The 27185-nt window shown below is 41.0% G+C and overlaps 1 protein-coding gene across 3 annotated transcripts in view; it reads right to left on the bottom strand.

The window, feature by feature from the left end:
- PIEZO2 (piezo type mechanosensitive ion channel component 2) overlaps positions 1-25813 on the bottom strand; it is a 287559-nt gene extending 261746 nt beyond the window's left edge. For all 3 annotated transcript variants that reach the window (XM_059857974.1, XM_059857981.1, XM_059857989.1), the window contains exon 1: positions 25661-25813. In XM_059857974.1, the coding sequence (XP_059713957.1) occupies positions 25661-25724 (64 nt within the window). In that variant the 5' untranslated portion in view covers positions 25725-25813. The remainder of the gene's footprint in view (positions 1-25660) is intronic.
- Positions 25814-27185: the final 1372 nt, after the last annotated feature.

The following is a 27185-nucleotide window of genomic DNA, read 5'->3' as shown; positions in this document are numbered from 1 at the left end:
TCACAAATTTTATCTTCATTTCTGTTAACAGGAGTTCTTTCCTTAGCATCTTTCTACAATACAAGTTTGCAAGAGGACCTTTGCTGGTATGTTTAAGGGCTAAAATTGCTTCTATTTTGGATTTTTGGGGCCTTTTTGGTAGGATGGTTAGAAGCTAGGTAAAATGAGAGAAGACAATCACAACAATTAAGGCAGTTGGCCTGTGATGCACAAATCCTCTTAGAGAACAGAATCCACCACAATAAGAATTGTCAAAGTACTAACACAGGATCAATAAATATTTTTGTAAAATAAGCAAAAGATTTCTGAAAAGCTAGGACAGTAGCAAAGCTCATAGCTCAAAGGACATTATCTTCAGTATGCTCTACCTATTCCTGAATTGCAATAAATAGAACATAACAGCCCACTGTAATTACTAATAGGATTATATACATCAGCAACCATGAAAAAGATATTTTACCAATGAAGGAAGGCTAAAAAAAAAAGCATTGTGCAATTAAGTTGGAAGGTCTTTACATGCTCCATTTTTACACGTTAAAGAAAAGTGAAAACTTCATCGCTTTTCTTTTTACCCTTTCTTTTTAATTGCCTTCATTGCATCATGCAGTAGAAGGATTACATCACAGGCCCAAAGGGAACTATGTAAAACAGGTGGGAAGTAGTTTGGAAAAGTCACTAGATTACCTGCACCTGCAAAGTATGCTCTGAAAAGAAACAGATGGCAATTCAGCTTTGCACTGCTGCCTCCTCCACACCCGCCCCCCAAGTGCTCTGCTAATGTATCCACTGAATGTTCATTCTGCATCTCTAAATAGAGAGCTGAAAATAATGGGAATTTTTCTCGAAGACTGGAAAATATGTTGAAGTGTTCAACATGAACATCAAGTTTATATGGTCTTAAAATATGCACAGTAAAAAGAGGGATTTAAATAATTAAGAAGAACCATTAGTCTTGATGCAAACATCCATGGAAAATTGGGCCCAAACTAACATAAATTCTGATTTAATGATGCACTAGTTAAGAATGTCTGCATTCAGGAGCTTTCAGTTAAAAGGAAGAAGACTTCAGGAAGCCTTATTTAATGACAGTTCTGCTCAGTAAATGTGATAGAACAGACCAACTCTTGTTTAAGAATGTAAAGTCTTGAAAAAATAATTCCCATGTCTTAGCCTTTTCTTTCAAATGCATCTTCAATCTCCTCTCTTCTGTTTTCTTTCTTCTGTGAAAGAAGTATATAAAAAGAATATTAATTTCATAATGACTGACTTTCTGCATAGGTACCTAATCTCAGATAAACAGAGAAACTGGACTGAAATAACACTGAAAATATGGAAGGGGATAGAAAAAAAACCTTTCTAGTTATTCACTGTGCACCAAAGAAAACAAGCAAAAGAAAAATATCATCAATACTGTAAATTCTTAGGAAGAAAATATTTTAGAATAATTAGCTTCATTTATTAGTATCTCTTCTACTTTAATGCTCCTCATCAAAGTAAAATGGATGGAGCCTTCCTCCCTCCAATGAGACACCTTTGCATTATCTATATGCACAGAGGGGAACTCAGAAAGCTATCGGGCTTTTCAAGTCAATTTCTGGTTTTGCTCCTCAGTGATAATCAATAAACTGAAGCTAATGCAAAACAGAATCAAGGTTTGGTGGTCAGCTGTTACCTCTGGCTGTCGAGGTCTGGGCACGCTATGAAAAGGCACCATGCCCACCCAAGCAGATTGAAGGGGAGAGCAAATATTTTCACTTGCTCTCTCCAGCAACACTTGTGGTTGACTTTGAAGCAATCAGACAATATCCACAGAGAAATACAGAAGAATACAGGACCCCCTCAGTCCTTTATTGCAGCAGGGAAACCCCAACTGCTCTGCACAAAGAGAAATAATTAGTCTGGATGATGACTTTTCTCATCCATTTCTTTAATTGTTAATGTGGCTAGAAAGGTTTTCTCTTCAGGTGGTTTTCTAATGTAATTCATTCATGCCATCTGTCAGCACCTTCTATTACTTTTAAATGGCATGGCAGGCTCTCAGCACATCAAGGTGCACAATGTGGTGCCACCTTTGTTTTGGTTACCCCTGGAGGAGATGGGAGCATGCCAGCCACACAATTGAGCAGGTTAGCAGTGACAGCGGGTAAATAGCTTGCAATTATGTAATGCACACCTGACAGCCCTACTTGGTGGTGCTTTGCAAGTTTTCAGCCACTCTGCAGCAATATATTTCACTGGTATTTTTACTGGCAGCATGATAATTTAACTCTGGTAAAAAGCTCCTCTGGCAAAAAAAAAAGGGGACACGAGGTTGAATTAACTGAACCATTAACTACATAAATGTTAAGGGAAAAAATCTTCACTGGGAACTAAAGACAAAAAAAAAGGCACAATAAAATCATGTATGTGGGGTCTGGGGGGAAATTTAAGAACATGTTTAACCTGTTTAAACCAAAAGTCTATTCTTGATACTGGGAGGATTCATTAACAAAGTTCATTTAGTAGGAAAAAGCTTCTAATCAGTCAGTAAAGGTAGCATAGGAAGAGCAGTGCAAATACATAGGGTAAGGAAAAAAATGTCATCCTTCCGTGGTTTCTATTCAAAAAAATCTTACAAGAAGCTTCTAAGGCAAGAAAAACAGACATGGAAATGTATAAAAATTTAGGTTTACCAAAGCCAGACCCATATAATAAGGTTCTTAACCAGTCTAGACAATTGCAGTATGTTTGTAGTTTGTTTCTATTTCAGCTTTACTGAACTGATATTTTACATGGGAAACAAATTAAAACAAGGACTAAAGTTATAAAATGAAAGTGGCTACAGAAGTGATCTGAGTAATGCTGGAAATACTTTCCAGCTGCAGAGATCACCAGCAGAGCTCCACAAGGACAAGTCTTGGCATGGGCACTACTGTTTTTGTCAGTTGACTTGGCAATTAAAATACGAGTGATAATGAAGCTTGCTAATAACATTGATCAGGGAGCTGCACTTAATATGAGGAAAAACCACGTCTCCCAGAACTGCATGATTCCGAGGACTGAAAGAACAGGAATTCTATTACAATTAGTAACACCAAAATACACTTACTAACACCAAAAATGATTCAGTCCAACAAAACAAGCTGCTGTAAACATGGTTGAGTGACTATAAACAACAGAGTTTGCTCTATTAGCAGATGGAATAAACCCAGTATGACACTGCTATACTGGAAGAGAGTGTGCAATAAAACACTCCTTCACTGGCACAGGAATTATATCAATCACTGGTAAAACCACAACCAGACAGGAGTGTACCTGTCAATTTAATTACCCTCCTTTAATCCAAAGTAAGGCAGATAATTCGTAGAAGACCTAGACTTCAAATTGTTTATTCAAACAAAAGACAGAGAAAATACCATGTAAACATGTAAGAGGCGGGAGAGTAAAGCCAAGAGTGAATAGAGAACAAAAACTATTTATGCTCAAGAAACAGGGGTTTTTGCACTACAATAAAAAGGAACACATTTGCTATGAAGGAATTTTCATTGGGATTTAACAGGGTTTTACCCTTGAATGATGCAAGGCCTGGAAAAACATTCTCAAAGAAGGCAAGAGAAGGGCAAACAAAGGTTTGATTTCTAAGTGGAGTTTGGTGTGTTTGTGTGGAGACCATATACTGCCTCAGCATGCAAGCAGAACACATTCATGAGTCAGAAGGTCTCAAAAGAAACCAGCTGATCTAATTAATTCAGACATACCTGAGAGTGGACAAAGGTGGGCTGTCACTAACTACATGTTAAGCGCAGCGCTGATGTGTAAGCTCACACATAACAGATGACAGACCTTAGGGAACACATGAGGATGGCTCAACGGGAGAATAGGAGCTTTTTCTTTCCTCTTTTTTCTTTTTATTTTCTGGCAGTAAGATGGGCTGATGTTTTACCACAGAAAAAGTCTCTCTCTAAGTGTAGCAGGTTATGATGGCTCTGTTTATAGTACCTTTGTTTGCAGTAGTTCCTGGCACTTCATGCATTTTTCATAGCTGTTTCTTGTTAATACACGCTGTATTCCTTGGAGTGCCAACAAAAAGGGCACTCAGTTGTTACCAGCCTTCTGTCACTATTTTACTGACAAAACAAGCAGCAAGAACAGCAGCTTCTGACAGTCCTACAGGACTGCAACTTATTCATGGTAAAAGAAACATGACAACTTAACTGTATCACAAAAGAACAGATGCAAATACAATTTTCAGCCTGGTCACTGAGCCACTGATAACCACAAAGCCTTGCAAAACCAGATTTCCTTACCTGCACACAAAAACACAAGCAGTTCTGTGCATATCCTTTAATACATGTTTATTGTTTTGCATGTAAAAATCTGGTATTTTCAGAAGCAAGAATCCAAAAAATTGATACAGCAGTACAGGAGGCACCCTGACCCTGTAGACAGTTTATTATGAGGCAGTCTTAGCAAGCAGATCTGAGGATGCATTATGCCGTTTACATAAATCCTTCCCTATCAAAGCTTTGTTCCTTCTTCCTGCCAAATCAATAAATGGTCTCTGCTCCACTTAGCTACTGCTCTCGTGCACTCACTTTCATGTTCTCTCTCTCAACTTCACTATAAATGCCCCTTTTTCCTTCACACACATCTGGCCCCAGACTATACACTTTCCATGTCATCACAGCAGGGTAAAATTCTTCCCTCCTTTCACAGGTTGCAGCCTTCTACACCAGAAAAAGGGTAACAGCCAGCAAGTCTACTGTCAGTTACCCAGGACCAACTCAGATTGCATCAGATACATGATTCAGTACTTTCTAAAATTAAGGGGAATCTTTTTTTGCTGCTATGTTTGGTTTGTATGTAAATTCAGTTTAAGGTTCTGCGTATACCAAATCAAAGCAACATGTTTACAAAGGGCCATTCTAATCAGCCCACACTAGCATTCAAAATTCTTAGATGAGTACAGCTACAAAGAAAAAAGGATTAAAAAAACCCACAACAATTTCTAGCAAAGAGTCAGCTTCCCAGTGGGGATAAGGCTAAGGAGTCCCAAGAGTATTGCAGCCATAGCTGCAATAGTTTATCTCATTTCAGTATTTCACAATTGTCCAGATAAACACGTTCCACTTTTCAAAAACAGAGCAAATAAGTGTTTAGAAATTCTGCAGGTTTTCCCCTTTCCTGAGACCACTGAAACAAATCCACCTTTAATTTTTGCCTTAAAAATGCTCATATTGAAATAAAAACAAACTAGAAATAAGAAGGCAAAGCTAAGTTGCTATTTTAAAATATTAATAAAAAATTTTGATAATACAACATACAAACTAAGTGAAACAAAGGCACCAGAAATAAGTCTTCTCCCTCTGAACAAACAAAAAGTAAATGTCAATATATTAGTTTCCAAATTTTAAAAAAATTCTTTGAAAAATTAACTTTCAGGCATGAACAGCTTTTTATTAAGTATAAATTAATTATTAATATAATACAAAACACAGAACAGACACACTTGTGTGAATCCTTTAGATTGGTGTATGACAATACCACATAGGGTTTTTTTACATGTCCTGAAAGAAGAAACTTAAAGACCCAATTGTTGCACTCATACAAGGTCACAGCCCAGTGAGACATGAAATTACTAAAATAATATTCTTAAGAAAAATCAAATTTCCTGAAAAATACAAGAATGCAGTTAACTTACAAGAAGTATCTCTATGCAGTCATGACACTGTTTGTCCTTTTAAAGGTGTTAGTAAGCATAGGAAAGGCATATTTCTCCTAAAGTAAAAGAAAAAAATATTCAGAAACATAAGGCACAACTGAGCAGACTCTTCCTGGGTAAATGAACCACTGAACACCAATACTGACTGACTGGGGCTGCCTGACCATGGTTTTAATGAATCAGAGCCGCTGACTCATAAAATGAGAATGTATTTTACACTGGCTGAGTGCCTAATTCGGAGCTCACTGCATCCTTGGGTTCACTGTGAAATACAGCTAAGATGGAAGGATGGGACACCACCACTGCCCTAAGAGGCAAACCATGATAACTCAGCAGTGGCCATGCACAAGCAGTGACAGAGGAAGCAGGAGCTGGTGGAGCAAGGATCCCTTTGCTGAGAGTGTGGCAGGGGTTGTAGTGCCCCTGACATCCAGCACAGCCCCAGGACTGGCAGGAAGGACTGCCAGGAAGGCAGCTTCTCTGTGCTGCACACCAGCATGCCCAGTGACCCCAGGGCTGCAGAGCCTGGGGAAGCTCTCTGCTCCAGGACAGCAAACTGCCATCTCTGCTGAGCTGATACCCATGCACATCAACTCCAGAAGGGCTCAGCCTCAGGCACAAAGTCCCTGTGTCAGCTGAGGCACCACCATTCTTGCTGGTGACAGCCCCACAGCCATCCCACTACATACAATGCTGGGTCCATGTCCCAGGGACCACATGCAGCCCAGCGTGGGAAGCACAAGCTGGTCTGAGTCAGGCAGCTGCTCTACTTTGCTTTTTAAAATCAGCCCTGCCAGAGCAACTCACACCACTCACTTGGTCAAATTTCAAGAAGCCAGTCCTAGACTGTCACAGCCATTTCTTCATTGTCTACCGTTCACCACGGAGACAATCCTATGGCAAGAGAAGGGTGAGGAAGAAGGATGGCAACAGGAGTGCAGACAACTGAGCATCTCAGAGACCTCTGTGAAACACATAGCCCAAAGAAGGACACACAGTGGAGGGAAAAGCAAAAACAGAGAATAACTTCTAGGAGGAAACCAAAAATGCACTACCACTATTATGTGTTTGGGTGGGGATTTTGGTTTTTTTGGCTTTTTTAATGCAAGCCAGAATCAGATGATTCCTAAAGTAGGCGAGTCTGTACTTGGCCGAGTTGCAGCAGGTAGTATTTACCACAGATCCTTCCAAAATTTCACTCATCTCTGGGAAAAGCACAGCAAATCACACTAGAGGCAGATATTCACAAAAGTAGATCACTATCTCCACAGTAACGCCCTTCACCCCTTGAAATCCCCAGCCCAAAATACAAAATTCCATTCTGGAATGCATATTTTTCACCACTTCCTCTTTTCAGCACTACCTCATACTTGTCACTTTTGATGTCTCTTCTTGTATGCCTAGTCACCTTCCCAAAGATGCTCTGAAAGATTGACAAAATAATCTTTGTCTCTCTGAATTTCCACTTCTATTTTCACTGCCTGTTAGATGTAATATTTAATTCTCTATTTCTGTATCCCCTAATTCAGTTATTTATAGAAGTCCTGTCACCTCCTTCCCTGTAATTTCTACAAGTCACACATTCTTGCTGGCCACCACAGCTACCGTATTTTCTACTGACAGGGTTATTTGATGTTTTTATTATCACTCTGCCAGCTGGCCTAGTTGGCTATCTTCTTCAGCTTCATATCCTGCTTCCCAACATCATTAATCTCTTTGAACTCATCTACTCATTTCCCTATTTTTAAAAAGAGACAGTGATTTCTTTGCCCTTTTCTATGGAAACCTCCTACCCCATCTGCCTTACTCTTCATACTCTCAGCCTTCATACTCCATTCGCCTGCTCTCCTGGTCTTTGCTTAACTGCCCTTATCTACCTGCCTTCAAATACTTCATAAACTGGGGCTTAAAATGACCTGAAACAACAAATTCCCCCACAATTACATTATTATATCATTATCTTCCTCATTAATTGTTCTCTCCTGTGACATTCAGCAGGCCAATAAATTACACTCAATTTGCATTTCTTCAATTGTAATTCAGTTTGCTTCCAAAAAAGGCGACAGTTCTTCTGGAGTCACACCAACACAATCCCTACAAACCATTACTTGCTTTTCCAGAAAAATGACAAGCTCAGAAGCAGACCAGCTCCCACAGGAGGACACGTGGTTTCTAAAAAGGAAAGTGTATTGGGTTTGCATAGCCTGGTTTTGGTAGCAGAGGGGCTACAGGTTGTTCCTGTGAGAAGTTGTGACAAGCTTCCACCATGTCCAGCAGAGCCAATCCCTGGTGGCTCCAAAGACAAACGTGCTGCTGGCCAAGGCTGGGCCAATTAAAAATAGTGCTAACACTTCTATGATAACAAATTTAAGAAGAAAGGAAAAGGAAAAAAAAAAGTTGTCATGCTATTGTAATTGTGGCCAGAGAAGAGAGGAGTGACAACATGTGAGAAGAAGTCTGCAGGTACCAAGGTGAGTGAAGAAGGACAGAGAGGGGCTGCTCCAGACCCTAGAGCTGAGATTCCCCTGCAGCATGTGGTGATGCTCACAGTGAAGCAGCTCTGCCCCTGCAGCCCATTGATATCCACAGGGATGCAGAGATCCACATGCAGCCCATGGAGACCCACGGCTTGGAGAAATGCACCCACAGCCCATGGAGGAGCTTGCGCCCATGGATGGATGCCTGGGAAGAGGCTGTTGCCCTGTGGCAGACCTGTGGAGAGAGGGGCCCTGCTGCCAGGCTGGAGCAGCCTGTCCTTGGAGGATTGCAGCCCATGGAAGAGTGACCCATGCTGCAGCAGTGTGAGGGGGACTGGTGCCCGTGGGAGGGTCTCATGTTGCAGCAGTTCACAGAGAGCTGTTGCTCATGAGATAGAGCCAGGCTGGAGAAGTTCATGGAGAACTGTCTCCCCTGGGAAGGACCCCATGGTGCAGCAAGGGAATGAGTCCTCTCCCTTCTTCACCCAGAAGAAGCCATGGGTGACAAAGTGACCATAAACCCCTATTCCCCATCTCCCTGCACCCTTGGTGGCAGGATGTAGAAGAAAGCAGGGGTGGGCAGAAGGTGTTTTTAAGGATTTATTTTACTTATTTTTGTCCCGTTCTGATTTTGTTAGTAATAAATTCATTTCATATCCCTAAGTTGAGTCTGTTTTGCCCTTGATGGTACTTGTTGAGGGATCGCTCCCAGTCCTTATCTTAACCTGTGAACCCTCTGTTAAATTTTCTCTCCTCTGTCCAGCTGTGGAGGGGAGTGACAGAGCAGCTTTTCGTGGCTGCCTGGCATCCAGCCAGTGTCAACCCACTACAGTCTTCTTTGCTGGAAAATATGGGCAGTATTTTACTGTGGGCTAGGGAATTCTGTTTATCTCTTGCTAAAAGAGTTTAAATTCATCCACCAGCTACTTTATATATACTTTCAAATGCCTCCTTTGTGTGTTCACATACCCTCCTAGTTATATACAAAAGAAATCCATTCCCACCACTATGCCTGAATTTTTAATATTCTGCTGTCTCAGTCTTGTTCCAGGGATGGGATTACCATACTTTTTCATTTGGAAGGATAATTCAGGGTAAAACTCCTCCATCTACCAATTCTAGTACTGGTGGAATCATTAATTTACACTTCTGCTGAAGATCTGTAGCATTTACTACAAAAACAAATCAGATCACTTCACATAGTAAAACTAAATACACCTACACACTCATATTTTTTTCAGCTGATTTACTTCACTACACATTAAGGAACTCAGTAATGCCATGATGACAACATAATCAGCAAGATAACCCATTACTACTGCACAGAAGATAAAACCAGATTTCCCTCTGCAAAATTTTGTGCTTTGTAAGAGAACCATAAACCCAGCCAAAAAAACTAGGTAGTTTAACTGGTGATGTCTGCACAGGCACTATTTAAACCAACAAACAAAGAAAACAAAAACCTTTCTGAAATCTTTTAACAGACAAATCATTTACATATTGCTAAAAGAGAGATCTTCAGAAAGAAACACATGTTAAGCCACACGTATTTTTTCAGCAACCACTGGAAGACTGGGCAGGTACTATGCCTGATGACACTGAATACTGGCAAAAGATTTGCTGCTATACTGTCTTTGACCCACAACCCAGCAGATGTTTTCAGCACTGCTGGTCATGTTCTGAACCATGCAAACCATTTGCACAGCTTTCTGGATTTGACCATGGTAAATTTAACTCACTCACTGAACGTTTTTATTCTCTTTACAATTTTTACTGGCTTGCTTCATCTCATAGCTCTTTCACAGGATCTTTGGATTTTCTAGCACATCCTTTCACAGAGACCTTTTGAATGCTAAATGCTTCCATTTCTACTCCCTAGGAAGCTAGCAAAAACTGTGATCATAGTGTTCATTCTTGTCCATGTGTCTTACACAGGTACCTAATGAAATCAAACTGTTACCATTGTACCATGATTCATATTCACACCTAATTAACATAGTTAAATTTTTTTCAGATTATTTTTCTTTTGGTCATAAGCCCAGTTTCAGATTTGTCAGTCCACTGAAAGTAACTGCTTTCAAGTTAACAAAACCCCATCATAAATCTAAGAAACGCACTTGGGGCTAAGTCTGATTTTTCCCCCTGCCTGGTAAATACTGGGAAAAAAATCTGATTTCTCTTACAGGATCATCATCTAAATTATTAGGATATAATTGTTTAATATTACCATTTTCAGCAATTCTGACTCAAAGAAACCATCATATCACATCTTTGCTATAATTATTTTTCAATATAAGATATTCCAGGTAGCACTACCCATTCTATATTTGACTAACATTATTTCCAAAATAAGAAGACAGATGATTACTGTGGGATGCTGACCACTCAAAATTCACAAGAAATCAATGCAAGGTACAAAGATTCAAACTACAAGGTCGTTTGTGTCAGAAATAGTGAGGCCAGCAGGACCAGCGTAGCGATTGTCCCTCTGTACTGGGCACTGGTGAGGTCACGCCTTGAATCCTGTGTTCTGTTTTGGGCCCCTCACTACAAGAAGGACATTGAGGTACTGGAGCATGTCCAGAGAAGGACAATGGAGCTGGTGAAGGGTCTGGAGCACAAGTCTTACAAGTTGCAGCTGAGGGCATTGGGGTTGTTCAGCCTGGAGAAAAGGACACTGAGGAGACCTTGCCGTTCTCTACACCTACCTCAAAGGACATTGTGGCAAAAGGGGCCTCAGTCTCCTTTCCCAGGTAACAAGTGACAGGGCAACAGGAAATGGTCTCAAGTCACACAAGGGGACGTTTAGCTTGGATATTGGGAACAAATTTCTTCAGTGAAAAGGTTGGTAAAGTGGTAAAGTCACCATCCCTGGGGGTATTTTAAAGGCAGGTAGATGTGGTGCTCAGGGATATGGTTTAGTGGTGGCAGGGCCAGGTCAGCAGCAGGGTTTATAACAGTCTATTCCAACCTAAATTATTCTATTCTATCCTACTCTATATTACCTCTACCTTATTAGTTATGCCCTCTTAGAAGCAATCTAAATATATAATGAGCTTAATTACACAGTAACAAACTGACAGGAAGCCAGGCTGAACTGCCATGAAGTATGCAATCTTTGCATAGTTTCCTTTTGCAAGAAAAGTGCAAAGGACAATATTAAATGAGGAGGCAATTTGTTTGTGGTTTTTTCCTCAGAACACTCAACATCCATAAGGGACGTGAATCTGGTTTTCAGACAGCAGCAATTGAAAAAAAAAGAAAAAAGAAAAAAAAAGAAGCAAAAACCACTAGCAGCAAAGGCTACTTTGACAGTCTAAGGAATCTTTTTTTCATGTTCATGAGAAGAGACAATTATGTTACTGCTTGCGGCAGGAGCCTTTGAAAGGCAATGTTTTCTGCCAGGATTTTGATAAAAACCAACATGAAACAAGCAACTTTAATGTGCTAACAACAGTTCTGTGAACAACAGCGATAGTATCTTCACCTACAGTTTTGATTAACCACTTCAGGAAAGACATTTTCCTTCCTTTGTCCCCAAACTTTCTTAATGTCTCCTTCTCCACTGTTGGTGTGTACCCACGACATTATTAATTTTCTGTCATCATTTGTGGTCTTATACTAACCAGATGGCTTCTGCTGACTCTGAGATTGAATCTCAGATTGTTCCTTACACTTAAAATAAGAAATAATCTAAAAAGATACAAGCATACCTCAGTATTGAAGAGAATGTCAAGCTGATTATTAGTTATCTGTTACAACAGCAGTTTCTTTCTGATTTGGTGTTACATCTTCCTCTGATTTACTCAACTTTGTGAAGATGGTGTGTTATATGTTACCTAATTAATGGAATTCAGACACTGGCATTTTCAAACAGCCTTCTGGCACTGGCAGCATTGTTCTTGGACAATTTCCTTGGGAATCATTATGGTGTTTAAAAAAAAAAATTAAAAATATATATCTGCATCATGCATGAAAGAAACTGCTGACCTGAAATGTGAGGTTCTAAATCAATTAAGCAACAAATCCTAGCTGTCAACATGACAAAAAATACAACTGTATCAATTCCTGTAAAAAAATGTTACAAATATATTTATTACTGAGACTACTTAATAGTCACTATCTGAAGGAAAAAAAAATAGTGCATGCTTACCTTGACTTCCCTTCCTACTTTTTATAGTAATATGAATTTTAAAAATGCTATTTTGTAGCATGCTCATCCTCCCCACCTCTGGAATGTTTGATTCACTCCTTATGCACAGACATGGGATGCAAACAGGAAACTTGCTGAACCTGATTTGCAAAAAAGATGGGTACCTCCAAGCAAGCATGATTCAGTAAATTACATGGAGTCTGACAATTCTGAGAGTCGGGCCCATATTCCATAGTTTTTTTCATTTCTCACATACCAGGAGAGGTACACCTACTCCTTGCTAGAACAACAGTGAGAAAAATGGAAAAACGTGAACATTTTGGTTACACAATCTTTATGAAACTCGAAAGCTAAAATTACCAGTATCTTTGAAACATTTTTTAAAATACACACTGTTTTGATACTTCCTTGCAGATATAAATTTTCTAAATATAAGCCATTGTAAAAGTAAAGAAGATGATCTCATAATAAAACACCAGTTTGAGCAACAGATGACATAGTACATAATTTATTTGCAGTACTGCATGGGAGAGTGGTGTTAATCTTTCAAAGAAAGGAAAAGATAACGGATACAGACAGTGAAAAATGCAAATTTGAAAGAAGACTGAAAAGCTACAGGAAGACTTGACTTGAGTATATTTCCCACAACTACAACAGCATAAAGACCCCTCAGAAAAGTCATCTGGGCAACTACAACTACACCAATTATTGTTTTCCATGTTTTAATCATCTGACACCCAAGGGCAGACTTGTGCAGAACAAGAAGAAAACAGTAGCTGCATGTAACTTTTGGAATCAATAACTTGCCTTTTATCAAATGCTACATGCCACAAACAGTCCAACGTTTCATATAGTTAAACTGTAACTCCTCCCATGCTTCCTGCAGAATGAAAGAAGCTAGGGAAGGGAATTTCCAATATACAGTGGGCTGACCCTCTAAAAGCAGCACAGTTAACTGAACACTACAGTCAAAGAAATAAATAATAAATCTTTCCGTTTTCAGGGAAAAAAAAAACTGAGACAAATCCGCCGGATTTATAGAACCCAGCACAACAGATTCTTTGAATGATCAGCACAAAGTGTTTCATATGGCCAAAACACAAGCCAGTTTTTCAAATACTTGTTTCAAAATCGCAACCCAACAGTAAAATAACTACTGCTAAAAGTAATTTGTCAGTTCTACATGAGATGGAGGTCATGTAGGAGAAAAGAATGCAATAAAGAAACATGCAGGGCTGATTTTTTCCTGTGGTTTTAAAACAAATTAGCTGTCAAAGTTATGCAGAATAACAAGAAATACTGACTAATTAAAAATATTCAAGTATGTGAACTTGATTGCTGGGAAAATAATGCCAATAATTTACTGGCTAGTTAGCTCCTTAGAACCGCCAGCTTTGGACAGTTCTTGAAGTTGGGAATAAACTTTATAGGTCTTGTTTTAATTCATCATTCCATTCATTGCAAGTCAGTGACTGATGCTGGTGCCAATGTTACGGAATAACATTCATTAATAATCAGCACATTCAGATGAGAAACACAAGTTCAACTTTTCTGAGCTTTTGGGTGCATTTTGTATGCACTCAAACACAGCAAATCAAACAAGCCCTACAGATACAGGCTGTAATTAATCTATTTTAAAACCAAGAATGGAAATCTGCACTTTCATGAGATCTGAGGTAGCAGCGAGTTTACACAGACTGAAGAAACAACTCCTCCCAGGAGGACTTCCAAGATCTGCTGATACACATTTTAGGATCCAAACTCAAAAGCCACAACTAGAACATCTTGAAGAACATACTTTCATGTGAGGAGAGAGAGTTTACTGCAAAGACTTAATGCTTAGGTTCTTAAATCAAAAATGAGAAAGAAAAATTCTGACAAGTTCTGCCTGGGTAGCAATGCTGACTGTTCAGATATAATATACAAGCATCAATTTATTTTTACTTGTCAACCTTTGATCACAGTTTGAAAGTTCAGAGTTGTGTTTTGGGCTGGTTCTTTGTTTGTTTTTTTCTTTTAAGGAACAATAAAAATGGTAAATGTCTACTTGCTGTTTGTTACACTCAAACAAGGTCAGTAAGTTCCCAATCCAGTTTCCCTTGGGACATTCAACATAAGCCCCTGGGCTGTATCAAGTGCAGCATAGCCAAGGGAAGGGATTACTTCCTTTCTTCAGCTACCATTAAACCACATGCAATTTTGGCCCCTCTTAGGAAACCAGGTATGTTGATAAACTTCAAAAAATCCAGGGGAGGGTCCCAAAGACAGTGGAGGCTGAGGGACCCAGGCTCATTCAGCTCCAAGACAAGGCAGTTTTGTGGTCACTTCACAGCAGCCTCCTGACCTAAGGGGCAATTACAGAAAAGACAGCACCAGGCTCTTTACAAAGGTGCATAGTAAGATACAACGGCTAAAAACATTAGTTGGGGGGGATATAAGAGATGAAGGAAAATAAATGGAATTAAATCCTAATGGCTGTGAGTTTAACTAAGCACAAGAATAGGCTGTAGACCTCTGTTCTCAGATTTTCAACACCAAATAGGAAAAAGCTCTGAGCAATCACAGAGCATTCAGTGTTGCATTGAGCTGGAGATTGGAGAGATCTCCTGAGGTGCCTCCCAGCCTGGGATGCTGTGAGGAGGGAAACAGACTGACCAATGCCCCTCCTGTAATCACCCCAGAAACCTGGGGCAGGGCTTGGCAGGGCTGTGGCCAACCTCAACTGCTTCAAAAGAATACATGAGAAACCCAAACCAAGCAACTGTGGAATTACTTGCCCTGCAGAAGAACATTATTCTTCCTCCACAAAACAGAGGCTTAATCTGGTGACTTGGCTAGCTCAGTCTTTATGCTGTTGTCTTTTTTTTTAAACAACTGCTATATTCTAATTTCTGAGTATTTCAAGGAAAACTAACACACATTAATTATGCAGGCAGGATACTCTGGTAATGGGACATCCTTGTTCCTTCCAGTTTGCAATATTGTGTAGCACTGGAACAATCTTACTGCTATTCCATTCCAAGAGCAACAGGAAACAGCAAACTCCACAGGGGGAAGAAGCAAACGGAACTCCCCCAAATACAGTAACAGCAAATACAGGCAGGAAATAACCTGATACTCTTGTTCTGCAATTCTAGCAACTCCAACTGCTTCATCCTCTGGGGCACACTAATGACCACTTGGACCTTCTGCCACTTCCTTACTGTTGCCAGTATGGCTCACCCAGCAGCCAAGTTGTAGGAAACAGGATTTTTGGTATCGCCTCGTTTTCTGTTTTAACTTGGACTTTTCTAAAGGGAGGGGTGAACTTAAATCATAAGGTCAACCCTGATTTCTACCCTCCAAACAGCACAGTGGGATTGTCTTCTACCCCTCATAGTCTGTCTACATGCTATGATAAAAATGTAGGCATCAGGAGAGGCTTATTGAGGCTGCCAAAAGTTGACAGTGGTTTATTTCACATAAAGCTATTGTATCTCTAAGCAATTTATGCCTAAAATCACTGTGGTACAATAAACTGCAAGGATCTTTTTTTAAACACATAAAATGAGTGTGTTTACTTATGTTTCCAGCAAATTAAAAAGAAAAATATTTGTCAAGATCTTCAAACAACTATGAAGCTTTACATGCAGATGGCAATGAAAAGCTGCAAGAAACAGGCCGTGTTTATGTACACCAACAGCATCATGATGGAGTTCATTCACTCAGTTCAATAAAAACAAATGGCTAACAAGTAAAACACTACAACATTAGAGAACACATGACAACAAAGTTTATATACAGGTTAATAGGAAAAAGCATAGTGAAAACCATGAACTAGAGAGATTCCAGTTGAAACATATTTTCACAAATAGACACAGTGTCACACTGGTTTGTTGGGGGGTGTTGCCCAATTACCCTCTGAAACGACAGAAGAAAGTCAAAAACTTGATTATCTTCACCGGATGCTTTAAGAACGTAGCAAAGAAACTTTATTTAAAGCAAATTTTTTAAAAGCAGGTTATTGATTTCCTTTCAATTTTGAGAAAATAAGCTATGGAAGTGGTGGGTTTTGTTTACTTAGCACTATACTGCAAATACACGGGCTCTACATGTAGCTAATAAACAAGATTATTGGGTCATGGGTCATACTTCACAGATCTTTATTCTCCAGATTACAGTTATTTGACATGTTAAATGTCTAGACAAGAAAGAAGGAGGAGGAGAATCAAGAAGGAGAAGAATCAAGACGACTATGCAGTTTTCTAGCAGATTATACAATTATCACGACCAAATTTCTTTGGCCAACAAAACTACAACCTGAAGAAAACAATTTCATTATTTAGCATTCAGAAAAGGCACAAATATTTCTCTATGACTTTCTATAGAGAAATATACAATTACTGCCCTCAAATAAAATGTTGATGGTGTCAATGACTCATGCAAAACCAAAGAAAATAATTACAATTCTGTGCTTGCAACTGGAAGAGCCCTTCAAAACACATGCACCAGAAAGTCTGGTCTCTGACAAAGTTTTGAAGGGTTAAAACATGTAGTTTTTAACTTGTTTTGTATAAGTGTATTTAAGTAACTGTGTCAAAAAAACAGAGTTATTAAGGAATATAATCGGGCAGGTTTTTTAAAGTCCAAGCATGGAGTGAAGAAGCAATGAATTGAAACATGTTTTTGAATACTGCTTTGACAGTACTTGACAATACTGCCATAGATGACAACATGATCTAATATTTATTTATGGTTGTAGAAGTTTTCTACATACATTAGGATTTGTGGAGACAAGTTTCCCTCACTTTCCTTTGGCTTATGACACAATCTATTCTCAGTGACTAGGAAATTGTGATTCTGAAAAGTGCTGTAAAAAGCCACAACTATAACTAGGGAAGAAAAGTGCAACAAAAACAGATGTAGCCTCCATGCAACCAGTTTGCATGTTCCAGACATTTCCCAATATATGAGAATGTAATAAAATGAAATTCAGCGTGTCACTGTGCTTGTTTGCTAGATTTCCCTGACAAGCAAATCAACATCAGAGATGTCTAATGCTGTAATCAACATCACCTTTCACAGCTGGAGACTTATCAATTTGGATAAAGGGCTACTGTCAAACTGCAAAAGTGGAAGGGTTACACTGGCTACCCAGCTTGTTTCATTCCTTTCCGAGCCTTTGCAACCTACATCTGCACTTTAAAAAAGCTAAACTAAAAATAATGTATACATGCAACCTGGAATACATAACTGCTAGCAAAAGGAGTAAATTATCTAGGAGCTAATTTCTTTAATAGCACATCTTAAAAAAAACAAAACAAAAAAAAAAAAAAAAAAAAAAAAAAAAAAAAAAAAAAAAAAAAAAAACCCCACCATACCGTTTATTGAGTGGCACTAGCACAACTAGGAAGAAGAAAGACAGCACTTGTCCTTGTTTAGCATCTGTAACCACAAAGTGCACACAGTGTTTGGCATGCTGCAGCACAACAGGAGTCCAGAACACATCACCTTTAGCGTTCAAGAAATCTTTTCCAGTCACCTATGCAACTTCTGATCAAGGGACAAAACTGATCCCCACTTGAATACCCCTTGGTACTTCACTTTTAAATAATGGTTCTGTCAAGCTATATTAACTAATTAGTGGCTTGGAAACAGTAGACAGAGTATGCCATGTCTGGAGTCCCAGGCTTTAGAATATTTTGCCCAATAGGGAGTGATTAGTGTATCACTCACAAACACAATGTCACTTTAAGTTTTACTTGTATAAAACACCTTCCAAACTAAAGACTGCCTGAATGAATTCAGAGAAGAGCTACGCCGTGCTGTCTATACAAACTGCAAAGGTATCCTGTCCTGAAACTCCTTTTTTTATGGAGAAGGCAGAATTACATAATTCTCATCCCTTTCTCTTCAGAACTGGACAATTGATTGGAAATTCAGAGTTGTTAATTTCTACAGTTAATCTTAATGGTTGATTTTATGCTTGCAAATGTTATTCTAAAGTGTTAGAGTAAACAGAACACTACACTGTTGTTGATTTAAGTGATTATACATACTTTCTCCCATCCAAAGGATTATTTACTAAGGCAACAAACTCAAAATTAATTTAAAAGTACTTTTTTTATTCATGGGAATTCACCCATGGAATACATTGCCACAGGATATTATCAAAGCTAACACTGCAGCTCAGAATTAATGATATAAAAGTAATTAAAATACATAATAGCAACATAATGTGACATTCAGGTTTTACAACTGCATACTTAATATAGGAAATAGACAGGTAAGACCCTCAGGAAAAGAGAAGTGCATTAATACAACCACATCCTGAACATAATGCATCAAAGGATATACTTCTAACAAACACATCAAAACTGCTGATTTATCTGACAAAACAACTCCAAGTATAACAGTTTCTCTCAATAAAAGAATGATAAGGCTCCCTCACTCATTCTGAAAACTTCTCATTTACACACTACCAGCTTCTGACCTGCTTAGTCCCACAGACCTGTCAAGATGACAGAATGAAGATCTGTGATCACCACTAAAGTAATGCTACAGAAAACTTTTACCCTAAAAATCAAATCTGGATTGATTTAGTTACAAATATTGATTGATCCGCTGCAGTGCAGAGAAAAAAAAATTACACAGCCTCTAACTAGCAAATCATACTTAGAGTATCTTTAGAACTACCTGAAGATATTGGAAAGGCTAAAACAATCTGCTGACTACACAGACTTTTTCACAAATTAGAACTTGCTAATTTCATTCTTCACAATGGAATCTAAACAGTCTGGTTTTCAGAGCACAACAGTCTAACACATGAAAGTAGTTACTGATGTTCCTCAAGCAAAACATTATGCTCAAAAAGACACCACAGCTTCACAATGGCTCCCTTTTCAAAGGGAAAAGACTGTAGAGAAGAAAATGTGGAGTGTAAACACTCAGCTTTACACACTTGTAGAAAAGATTTTTCTGTTCTGAAGAAGGACATAATTTGGTTTCCCTTTCAGAAACAATCCTTTAGATGATACTTCCTTCCAAGAGTTCTTTTAGCAACACCAGCCCCTCTGAAGTTGTTCGGCTTTTGCCAGCATTTACAACTCTGCTACTTCAACAAAAATGTTGGTAAGGATGTAACATGAAATTATTTTTGTGTGCAAGTGGTTGAAACTGTTGAACTCTGTCCCCCTGCCTATTGTATATCAATTGTTGTTTCCTGCAGTTTTGGACTTTTAGCAAATACCTGAAATGAAAAAGCACCATAGCTACACACATACAGGTGCAATAATTTTATCATTCTCTTCCCTGATCTCCATCAGAAACATCCAACAAAAAATGAGCCATCACCAAATACACGCAGGACTGTCACTTCATGTTTTGATGTGACTGCTCTGATTAAAAGAATAAAAAAAAAAAAAAAGAAAAAGAAAACAAACCAAAAACCAAAATACAGCTCAGTGTTGTACCTGCAATTTAGAACACAGGGAATTTCATGGATGACACAATTTGCATGAGCTCCAGCACAACAAATAAAGGATTCAGATGCTTTCCAGTTCTGACAGTCACCAGGCAAACTGTCCACTTTCTTCAAGTGACTCTCGCCAGTCCGCTGTCTCCCACTGATTGCCACTTGCACTACCTGTGGGACAAGCTACCCACCATGTAAGCCCTAACCCTTGCACACTTACAGGTTCTGGTTTTAGCTCATCTTAGTAAATAAGTGCATTCAAACCACTTAACAGAATGGTTAGGATAAATAAGTAGAGAAGGTAGGAACCTATGGAGAAAAGTTTTATTCCTATTTTTTGGTGGGATTCATCTTTAAGTGGTTTTTCAGCCTGAGCGCTAGGGAAGAAGCAAAGGCAGTCAACCCGAGATGGCTGTTACACAAGAGAGAGGGAGCACTGCACTTGCAGGAGACTGCTGCCTTCCCACTCTCCCAAAAACTCCTTCCTCTGGATTTAAGTTGATCCTAGGTGGAAGCCACAGAGATTGCAATGTCATTTTGGGCACAAGAACACCTAACCCTGTGCCTACAAGCCTGGAAAATACTGCTCTTGCAAGGCTGTGTATATTTTGCTCCCGCTTGACACCTTTCACCTGCTCCCACTGAACAAGGTAAAATTTCCTGTAATCAAAGAAGCCAGGTAAAATAAATCATTTGAATGGGGAAGGAAAGCTTCCATTTTAGCTGATTTAGGATCTCTTGTGCAAACTGACATCCAAGTTAACTTTTTTTTTCAGCATGCTACCCACTAATGGTTCCTAGACTTTTTGTTGCTATGACTAATACTTTTATGAGTGTTCTGGGACAACGCAGAGTTTTAGAACGTAATGGGAAATCTATGTGAATTTTTATCATGCTGGTCCCTATCATTCTCTTGGTACATCATAATAAATATTCCCCAATGTCACCATTATGACAAAAAACCCCACCAGTCTGATCTTTGCCTTGTTTTCAGTAATTGATCCATTTTAGAGCATAATAAGCATGACTTTCCCCATCGACAGGAAGTTTATTTCAACTTTAAAAATATGTCAAAGTTTTTTCATATGTTTACACTGTCACATGCAACGCCGCTACACAAACCGCCCTCTAGTCTGAGCAGTCTTGCATCACAACATGCTATGTCATCACCATGGCATCACCTGCAGAGACAGGCACATAAAAATCATTCTGTCACCTGAAAACTGCAACAAAATATCATATCCTATGATTGTTTCTTGAACAGCCACCTCCAGTGAAATCAACGAAAAGCACAAAATAAATAATAATCCAAGCACAGCACGGTTCGCTGCCTCCACAGGCTTGCCTCAGTATTACAGCTGCCCAATTTATTCTCTCTATAGGAAACACAAGCAGCAGTAATTCAGAGCAGCAAAACACACAGGGAGGTATCCGATTCTGAAAAAACACTTCAAGCATGTAATTTAAAAAGTATTTTAATACCTGGTAATGCAGTAATTCAGGTATTTCCCCTTCAAAATTTTCATCAATGTTTGTTAATTTGGGGATAAAAGATCATCCAAGCATCCTGAAATCGACCTTTTCCTTCCAAGGCTAAACACAAACCTCACTCCTACTGAGGTACTTCTAGCAGGTGAATATATGTACTTTTGAAAATACTGTAATGATTTAAGAAATGTTCTCTGTAACATATTGTTCATATCCTGAAGAGATGCTAATTCTGATTAATTCAGTATCATTCTCATGAGCACTGGTTGCTGAAAGGAGAAATAAAAGAAATAAAATTAAGAAAAGAGTTCCTGCTATTTACCAGGAGTTTAAGTATTTGGCTTAAAGACAGTTGCGAAAATTTTCAAATAATATCTGAACGCTGTTACCAAAAAAAAAATTCTGAAGTATTATATTTTTATCTGCCATTGCTACAGAACACTGATACCTGCACTCAACCTCTCAGAAAACTCTAAATTTTATAGAAGCTTCTACAACTCTTAGTTCATCTGGGTCAAAATTCAAGAGTTCAGAAAGCAAGTGTAACTTCTGGGAAGCACTTGGCCCAGGCAACTACCTCACTGAAGCCCATAAGCTGGTAACACACAATCCAGCCGCATCAGTCAAAATACAGAGAAAGCCATCCTCTGGAAAAATGTCCTAAGCATTTTTTCCCCAGCACCCCGTTTGAAAATAACCATATTTGGCTTAAGAGAACACTAATGAATTACGTGTGAACAAAAACAATTAGAAGCAGTATAATTAAAAACTGTTATTAAGTAAGCCAGCTTTGTGGTTCAAGTCTCTATAAACCAAAGAAAGCAATTACCAAAAGACTGCTCTGATGCCTTACTTCAACATGAAAAATCCCTTCTTGCATTTTCAAGTACATATGAGTAACAAAAGAACACAGGTTCACACCAAGGCTCAAGCTTTAAAAGACAAAATACATAAAGCCCACTTTCCACCACCAGTGCCAAAAGCTCCCTCTCCTCTATTTTGTTACTTGTTTTTCAGCATTGTACTACTACAGTAGAGAAAAAAAAAATCACATTGCTGTAATCACACTGAAAAAAAAAATCCAATAAAGTACCCAACTCTCTCAGTCTTATTACCAAACACACTACTTTATTTGCAATAAGTTTCACATTACTCTAAGTTACGATTCAAACTCTAGGATCACATTGGACTGAACAAAAGATTTTTATCATGAAAATAACATGACAGGATCAACCTTGAAGTCATAAGCCTACAATCAGCTTTTCAGTCTCCAAAGTCTTTTGTTTTGTACTCAGACGCTCAAGACCCATCATTCTTGAGCTTTAAATGGAAACATGTAGGCTTACCTGCACAAGTGCTACAGATCTGATCTTAAATTTCTTACAAGCAATTGTGTTTTCTCAGATATGTGGTACTGATAAGTGCCTGGAAAGTATTTCATCCCAGCAAACTAATATTTTTTCATAAATGCAAACTAGCATTAGTATTTATTTTAAAAGTATGTAAACTTAAGGTATTTAGGGTATTAAGACTTAAAGCATTAACCATTTTAACAGTATTTAAAGAATCCATTTTCAGCTTAGCAGATGTGTTATTTTCAATGAGTTTGCCACAGCTGCCACTGTCCTCCACATACCTGGTCAGGGCTCTTCAACCTCATTACTTTCTAGTCTTAGAAACAAAAAACCAAATTATACCATGATAAGAAACTGTAGTAACTGAGCATTTTAAAATCACACACAATGGATTTTGAACGAAAAGAACCACTCTGCATTTCCACCCTTTTGGCAGTGCCAGACACATTCACTGCCCAGACAGGGGCAGGAGACACAAGAGCATCAGTCTTGCAGTAAGTCCTTGCGGCAGCTTTTCAGCTGCGGATGTAACCTCACCGTAAGTCATACAAAAAACCATCACTCTAAAAAGCCTTTTCCAGAAGCCCATGAAACACTTCCTTGATGCTTTGTAAAGGAAGAGAGCACTGGCTCAGGGATAACTCAGGTGCAGATACAAGGTAAGAGCAAGAGTGAAGACAGCTGAACTGTGATTTTTATCCCAGTGAGGGCTCTGCTAAAAGTTTGTAACAGGGGAAAAAAAATAACACCTACAGACACAGTAAACTAAGGTAAGAGAAAAGCTGTTTGTCCACTTACTAATTCCTCTCTCAAATCCAACTGAACAAGACCGCTAGGTGCAAACCCAAAAGTTCCACAGTGGGATTTCTTTTTCGTACTGATAATGGGACGTGCCTCTTTCAGGTTTTATATTTCGATTAATCCTCAGATGAGTAAGATTTGTGAGCATAAGCAATTCATGACAACACCAGTTCTCGTCTGTGGATGTATTACTGCAATGCGAAAGTACTTCTGCATTACTAAATATCGGGAATATGGACAGCAAAACCATTTTATCCGAACTTGTTTTGATACAGAAAGAGTCTGAACATTTGACAGAATAATACCCCTCCTATTTTAATAGCACAGCAACCAATTATATAATGAGAATACTACTAAAAAAAATTCACCTAATTCATTTCTTTGCCCCACACGTCTTTCCAGTAAATTCATCCTCATACTTAAAAGATCCTTCATAAATTTAAAGAAAATATGGGGCCCAGCTGATTCCAAACAGGGAGTTCTACGACTAACACTGGCATTGAAAGACCTGCCTGACAGCCCCAGCCCTCAGCTTTGAAGACACCCCACCACCTGCCGCATGCATTTCCACCCAGCTCCTCTGCACACAGCGTTCCTGCACACTGGCCACCACGGCACAGACACCTGGTTGCACAGGGACAGCCTTAAATCCCCCCATCTGCTGCCATGGATCAGTGGAACTGTGCCCTTCCCAGCGCCAGCGCTGGCCACCCAAGCCTAGAGCTGCACACCTGCGGAGAGGCCACGGGTTCTAGAAGGAGCAGAAAGCGGGTGCAGAGGCTTGTGATGGTCTGAAAAGCTGCCTCCCTCTCATCCCTCATACAACCGTGCTAATAGCACCCACCACACATACGGCCTCAGGCAAAGAGACGGGGGAAAAGTGCATTTGCACTGCCAGGCCGCGAAATCAGGAGGGCTGCACACCGCGAGGCACCAGGGAGCGCCCTGGGTCCCGCATGCCTCCAGCGCGGCTGAGGATGGGACTCGCGTCCTCCTTCCCGGAGGAGAAGTCGGAGGCAGGGGAGGGCACCTGGAACCAGAGTGTCGGGCAGCTCCCGGGCAGGGTGGAGGGAGAGATGCGGAAATAGAGAGGCGCTGGCCGGGCCACCACGGGGTTAGTCAAGGGCAAAGCCCCGGGAAGGATGCGTATTTCAGGGACCGCTGGGCAGTTCGGTCCTGGAAGGACGGCGAGGCCGCACGGAGGGTGGGAGTCGCTCCCGGCAGCCCCGGCGTTCGGCGACCGCTCCATGCGGCCGGGAAGGGGCTAGCGGCGGCCCGGGACCAGCCCGGGAGCCCCGCGGCTGCCGCGCAAGGTACGGCCGGCACCGCTCCGCCGGCCGCGGAGAATGCGCCACGCGGGGCTGACCATCGACGGGTTTCTCTCCGCGCCGTGCCACTGCCGGCCCCCCTTCCCCATCTCCCACCCCACAGCTCCCCACGGCCCCGGCGGGCACCAGCCCCCGCCGAGCTGCCCTCCGCAACCGCGGCTTTCGAGGCCACCCCGCGGTCCTACGATCTAACGGGCAATCGGGACTTCTGCAGAGATTTTTTCCAATTGTGCGGAGGGCACGGATTAATATTAACATATTCATCCATGGCTGGACACCGCAGTTCTCCATCCAAAAATAATTAGTTTCTTGGATGGCCGCCTGCTAAGTAACGCGATTTAATAGACTGAAATTTCTCTCTCTCAAAGTGAGGAAAATCTACCTCCTGAAAACCTCTGTAAATTTGTGAACTGCTCCTTCTGAAAGACGCTCACTCTTCCCTTTACAAAGTACCCCCGAAACCCTAATACGGCGGCTGAACCAGCCTGCTTGCAGGGCAAAGGATTCAGCCTGAATCCTCCTGTCTCCCACGCCTTGCCCGAGGATGCGGGACGACGCGGGACTCGGAAATCAGCGGCAGCTGTTCCGAGCGAAAAGCCGCGGAGCCCCGCACGCCGGAGCCGCGGCCGCGAGCACCCTACCACACGCGGGAGCCCCGCACTCCCGGGTGGACACCAACGGCGACAAAAATTAATAACAACGGCAAACATATAAGAAATTAGGGGAGAGTTACGAAGTTTAAAGTTTCTTGGAGAAATAGCGGAACGGGGAAGATGCCACGAGGAATGAGAGAGGAGCATCCCCCAAGCCGCCGGCCCCGGCCAGCAGCGACGGCGATCCCACGGCCCCGGGACGCGCACCCGCCCGAGAACCCACGGAATGAGGGAGGGACGGAGGGACGTACCGGCAGTCAAGCACACGGGCAGGAGCAGCCGGAAGGTGAGCCCGCACACCACCTCGCTGGCCATCGCGGCGGGCGGGGGTCGCGGCCGGCCGGCCGGAGAGCCGTCCCTCTCTGCGCGCCACCGCCGCTCCTAGGGCCGCCCGTGAGCGGAGCCGCCGCGGCGGCGGAGCATCGCCCGTTCCCTCCTCGCCTCAGCCGCGCCGCCTCACGCCTCCCGCCGCATCCCGGCGGCAGCCCATGCAAGCAGCGCCGCGCCGCACCCCCGGCCCGGAGCACGCACACGCCCGCCCCTTCGGGGCTCCCCCCACCGCCCTCCCCCGCTCGCCCGACGGCGCGGGCCCAGCCGGCGGCACCCACGGAGCGCCCCACGCCGCGCCAGGGAATTGCCCCGCGGTGCGCCCCGCCCCGCCCCGCGCCTCCTCCGCCCCCGCCCCTGCCTGCGCGCCCCTCCGCCGGGACCGTCCTGCCACCGCGCCGGCTCCCGCTCTGCGCTGAGAACTTCTCCGGTTTTCCCTAACGCTTCTTTTCGTGGTGCTTTTGGGGAGAGGTGCTAGCAATTTTTTTTTTCTTCACTTTTTTTTTTTGTTTACATTTTTGTTGTTAACGGGTTTTTTTCTTGATTGGGGAGCGGTTTTCTCTAATCTGTTCACTTTCCGGCCCTCCTCCTTCTCCCCCCCTTCGCCCTCCCCTCTCAGCAGCACATTTAGGTCCACAAGAAAATTGTCGCCTGGAAAAAAAATAGATCTCCGGTGGCTGGAATGTATTTGACTTTTCTGGAAAGCTTTTTGCCCTTTAAAATACGGTGCTGGTTAGAAAATGCTGTGGGTTTAAAGGGACTGCTTCAAGGCCCAGCTGGTGTGTCCCTGTGCATGTGCTGAATGAACCTCACAGGCAAGGTTGAAATAGTGATGCTGTAAAATAGAAAGTTATTAATGTTATCAATACAAATAAAAATATTTTTCATTTTTGGCAATGTATTGCAATCCCTCACACTTAAATAAGGGAAGTTTAGACTGAGCATCCTCTTCCTGGGAGCAATGCTTTAGGTAACTTCACTCTGGGGTCAGAGAAAGCAGGAGCAGTGACCCTGTGGTCCTTGACATAATTTCTCAGCCCTTCTTCCTGGTGAAGGACCTCATCCAGTCTCACTTCTAATGTAACAAGTCCTAGATTTTGCTCTTGAAGTCTTGTTGGAATGTTTGTTTGGTTTTTTCTCCTTTTTATAATTACTTAAGCATATTTTACTTTCTCGTGCTTTCTAAAAGAGAGCATTTTCATATCCTTGCAGAGAAAAAATGATTGCAAACATGAACAAGACTCACAGGAAAATACAAAGGGTCTTTAAAAAAACAATTAAACTATGCAGTTGGGGGGTTCAAATGACAAGTGTTGAGCCATGCAGACATCTGATTTTTGTTTTATGAATAACAGCAAGTATTTGGATATTCAAATATTATGCAACATACTAACAGAATCTGATACAAGTATATTTGAGAGGTAAAGAAATCTAGACTTACATAAATGA

This window comes from Haemorhous mexicanus, chromosome 1, assembly GCF_027477595.1.
Source record: "Haemorhous mexicanus isolate bHaeMex1 chromosome 1, bHaeMex1.pri, whole genome shotgun sequence".
NCBI lineage: Eukaryota > Metazoa > Chordata > Aves > Passeriformes > Fringillidae > Haemorhous > Haemorhous mexicanus.
The sequence above is the reverse complement of the archived record's forward strand: the minus strand, read 5'-3'. Positions and strand labels throughout refer to the sequence as shown.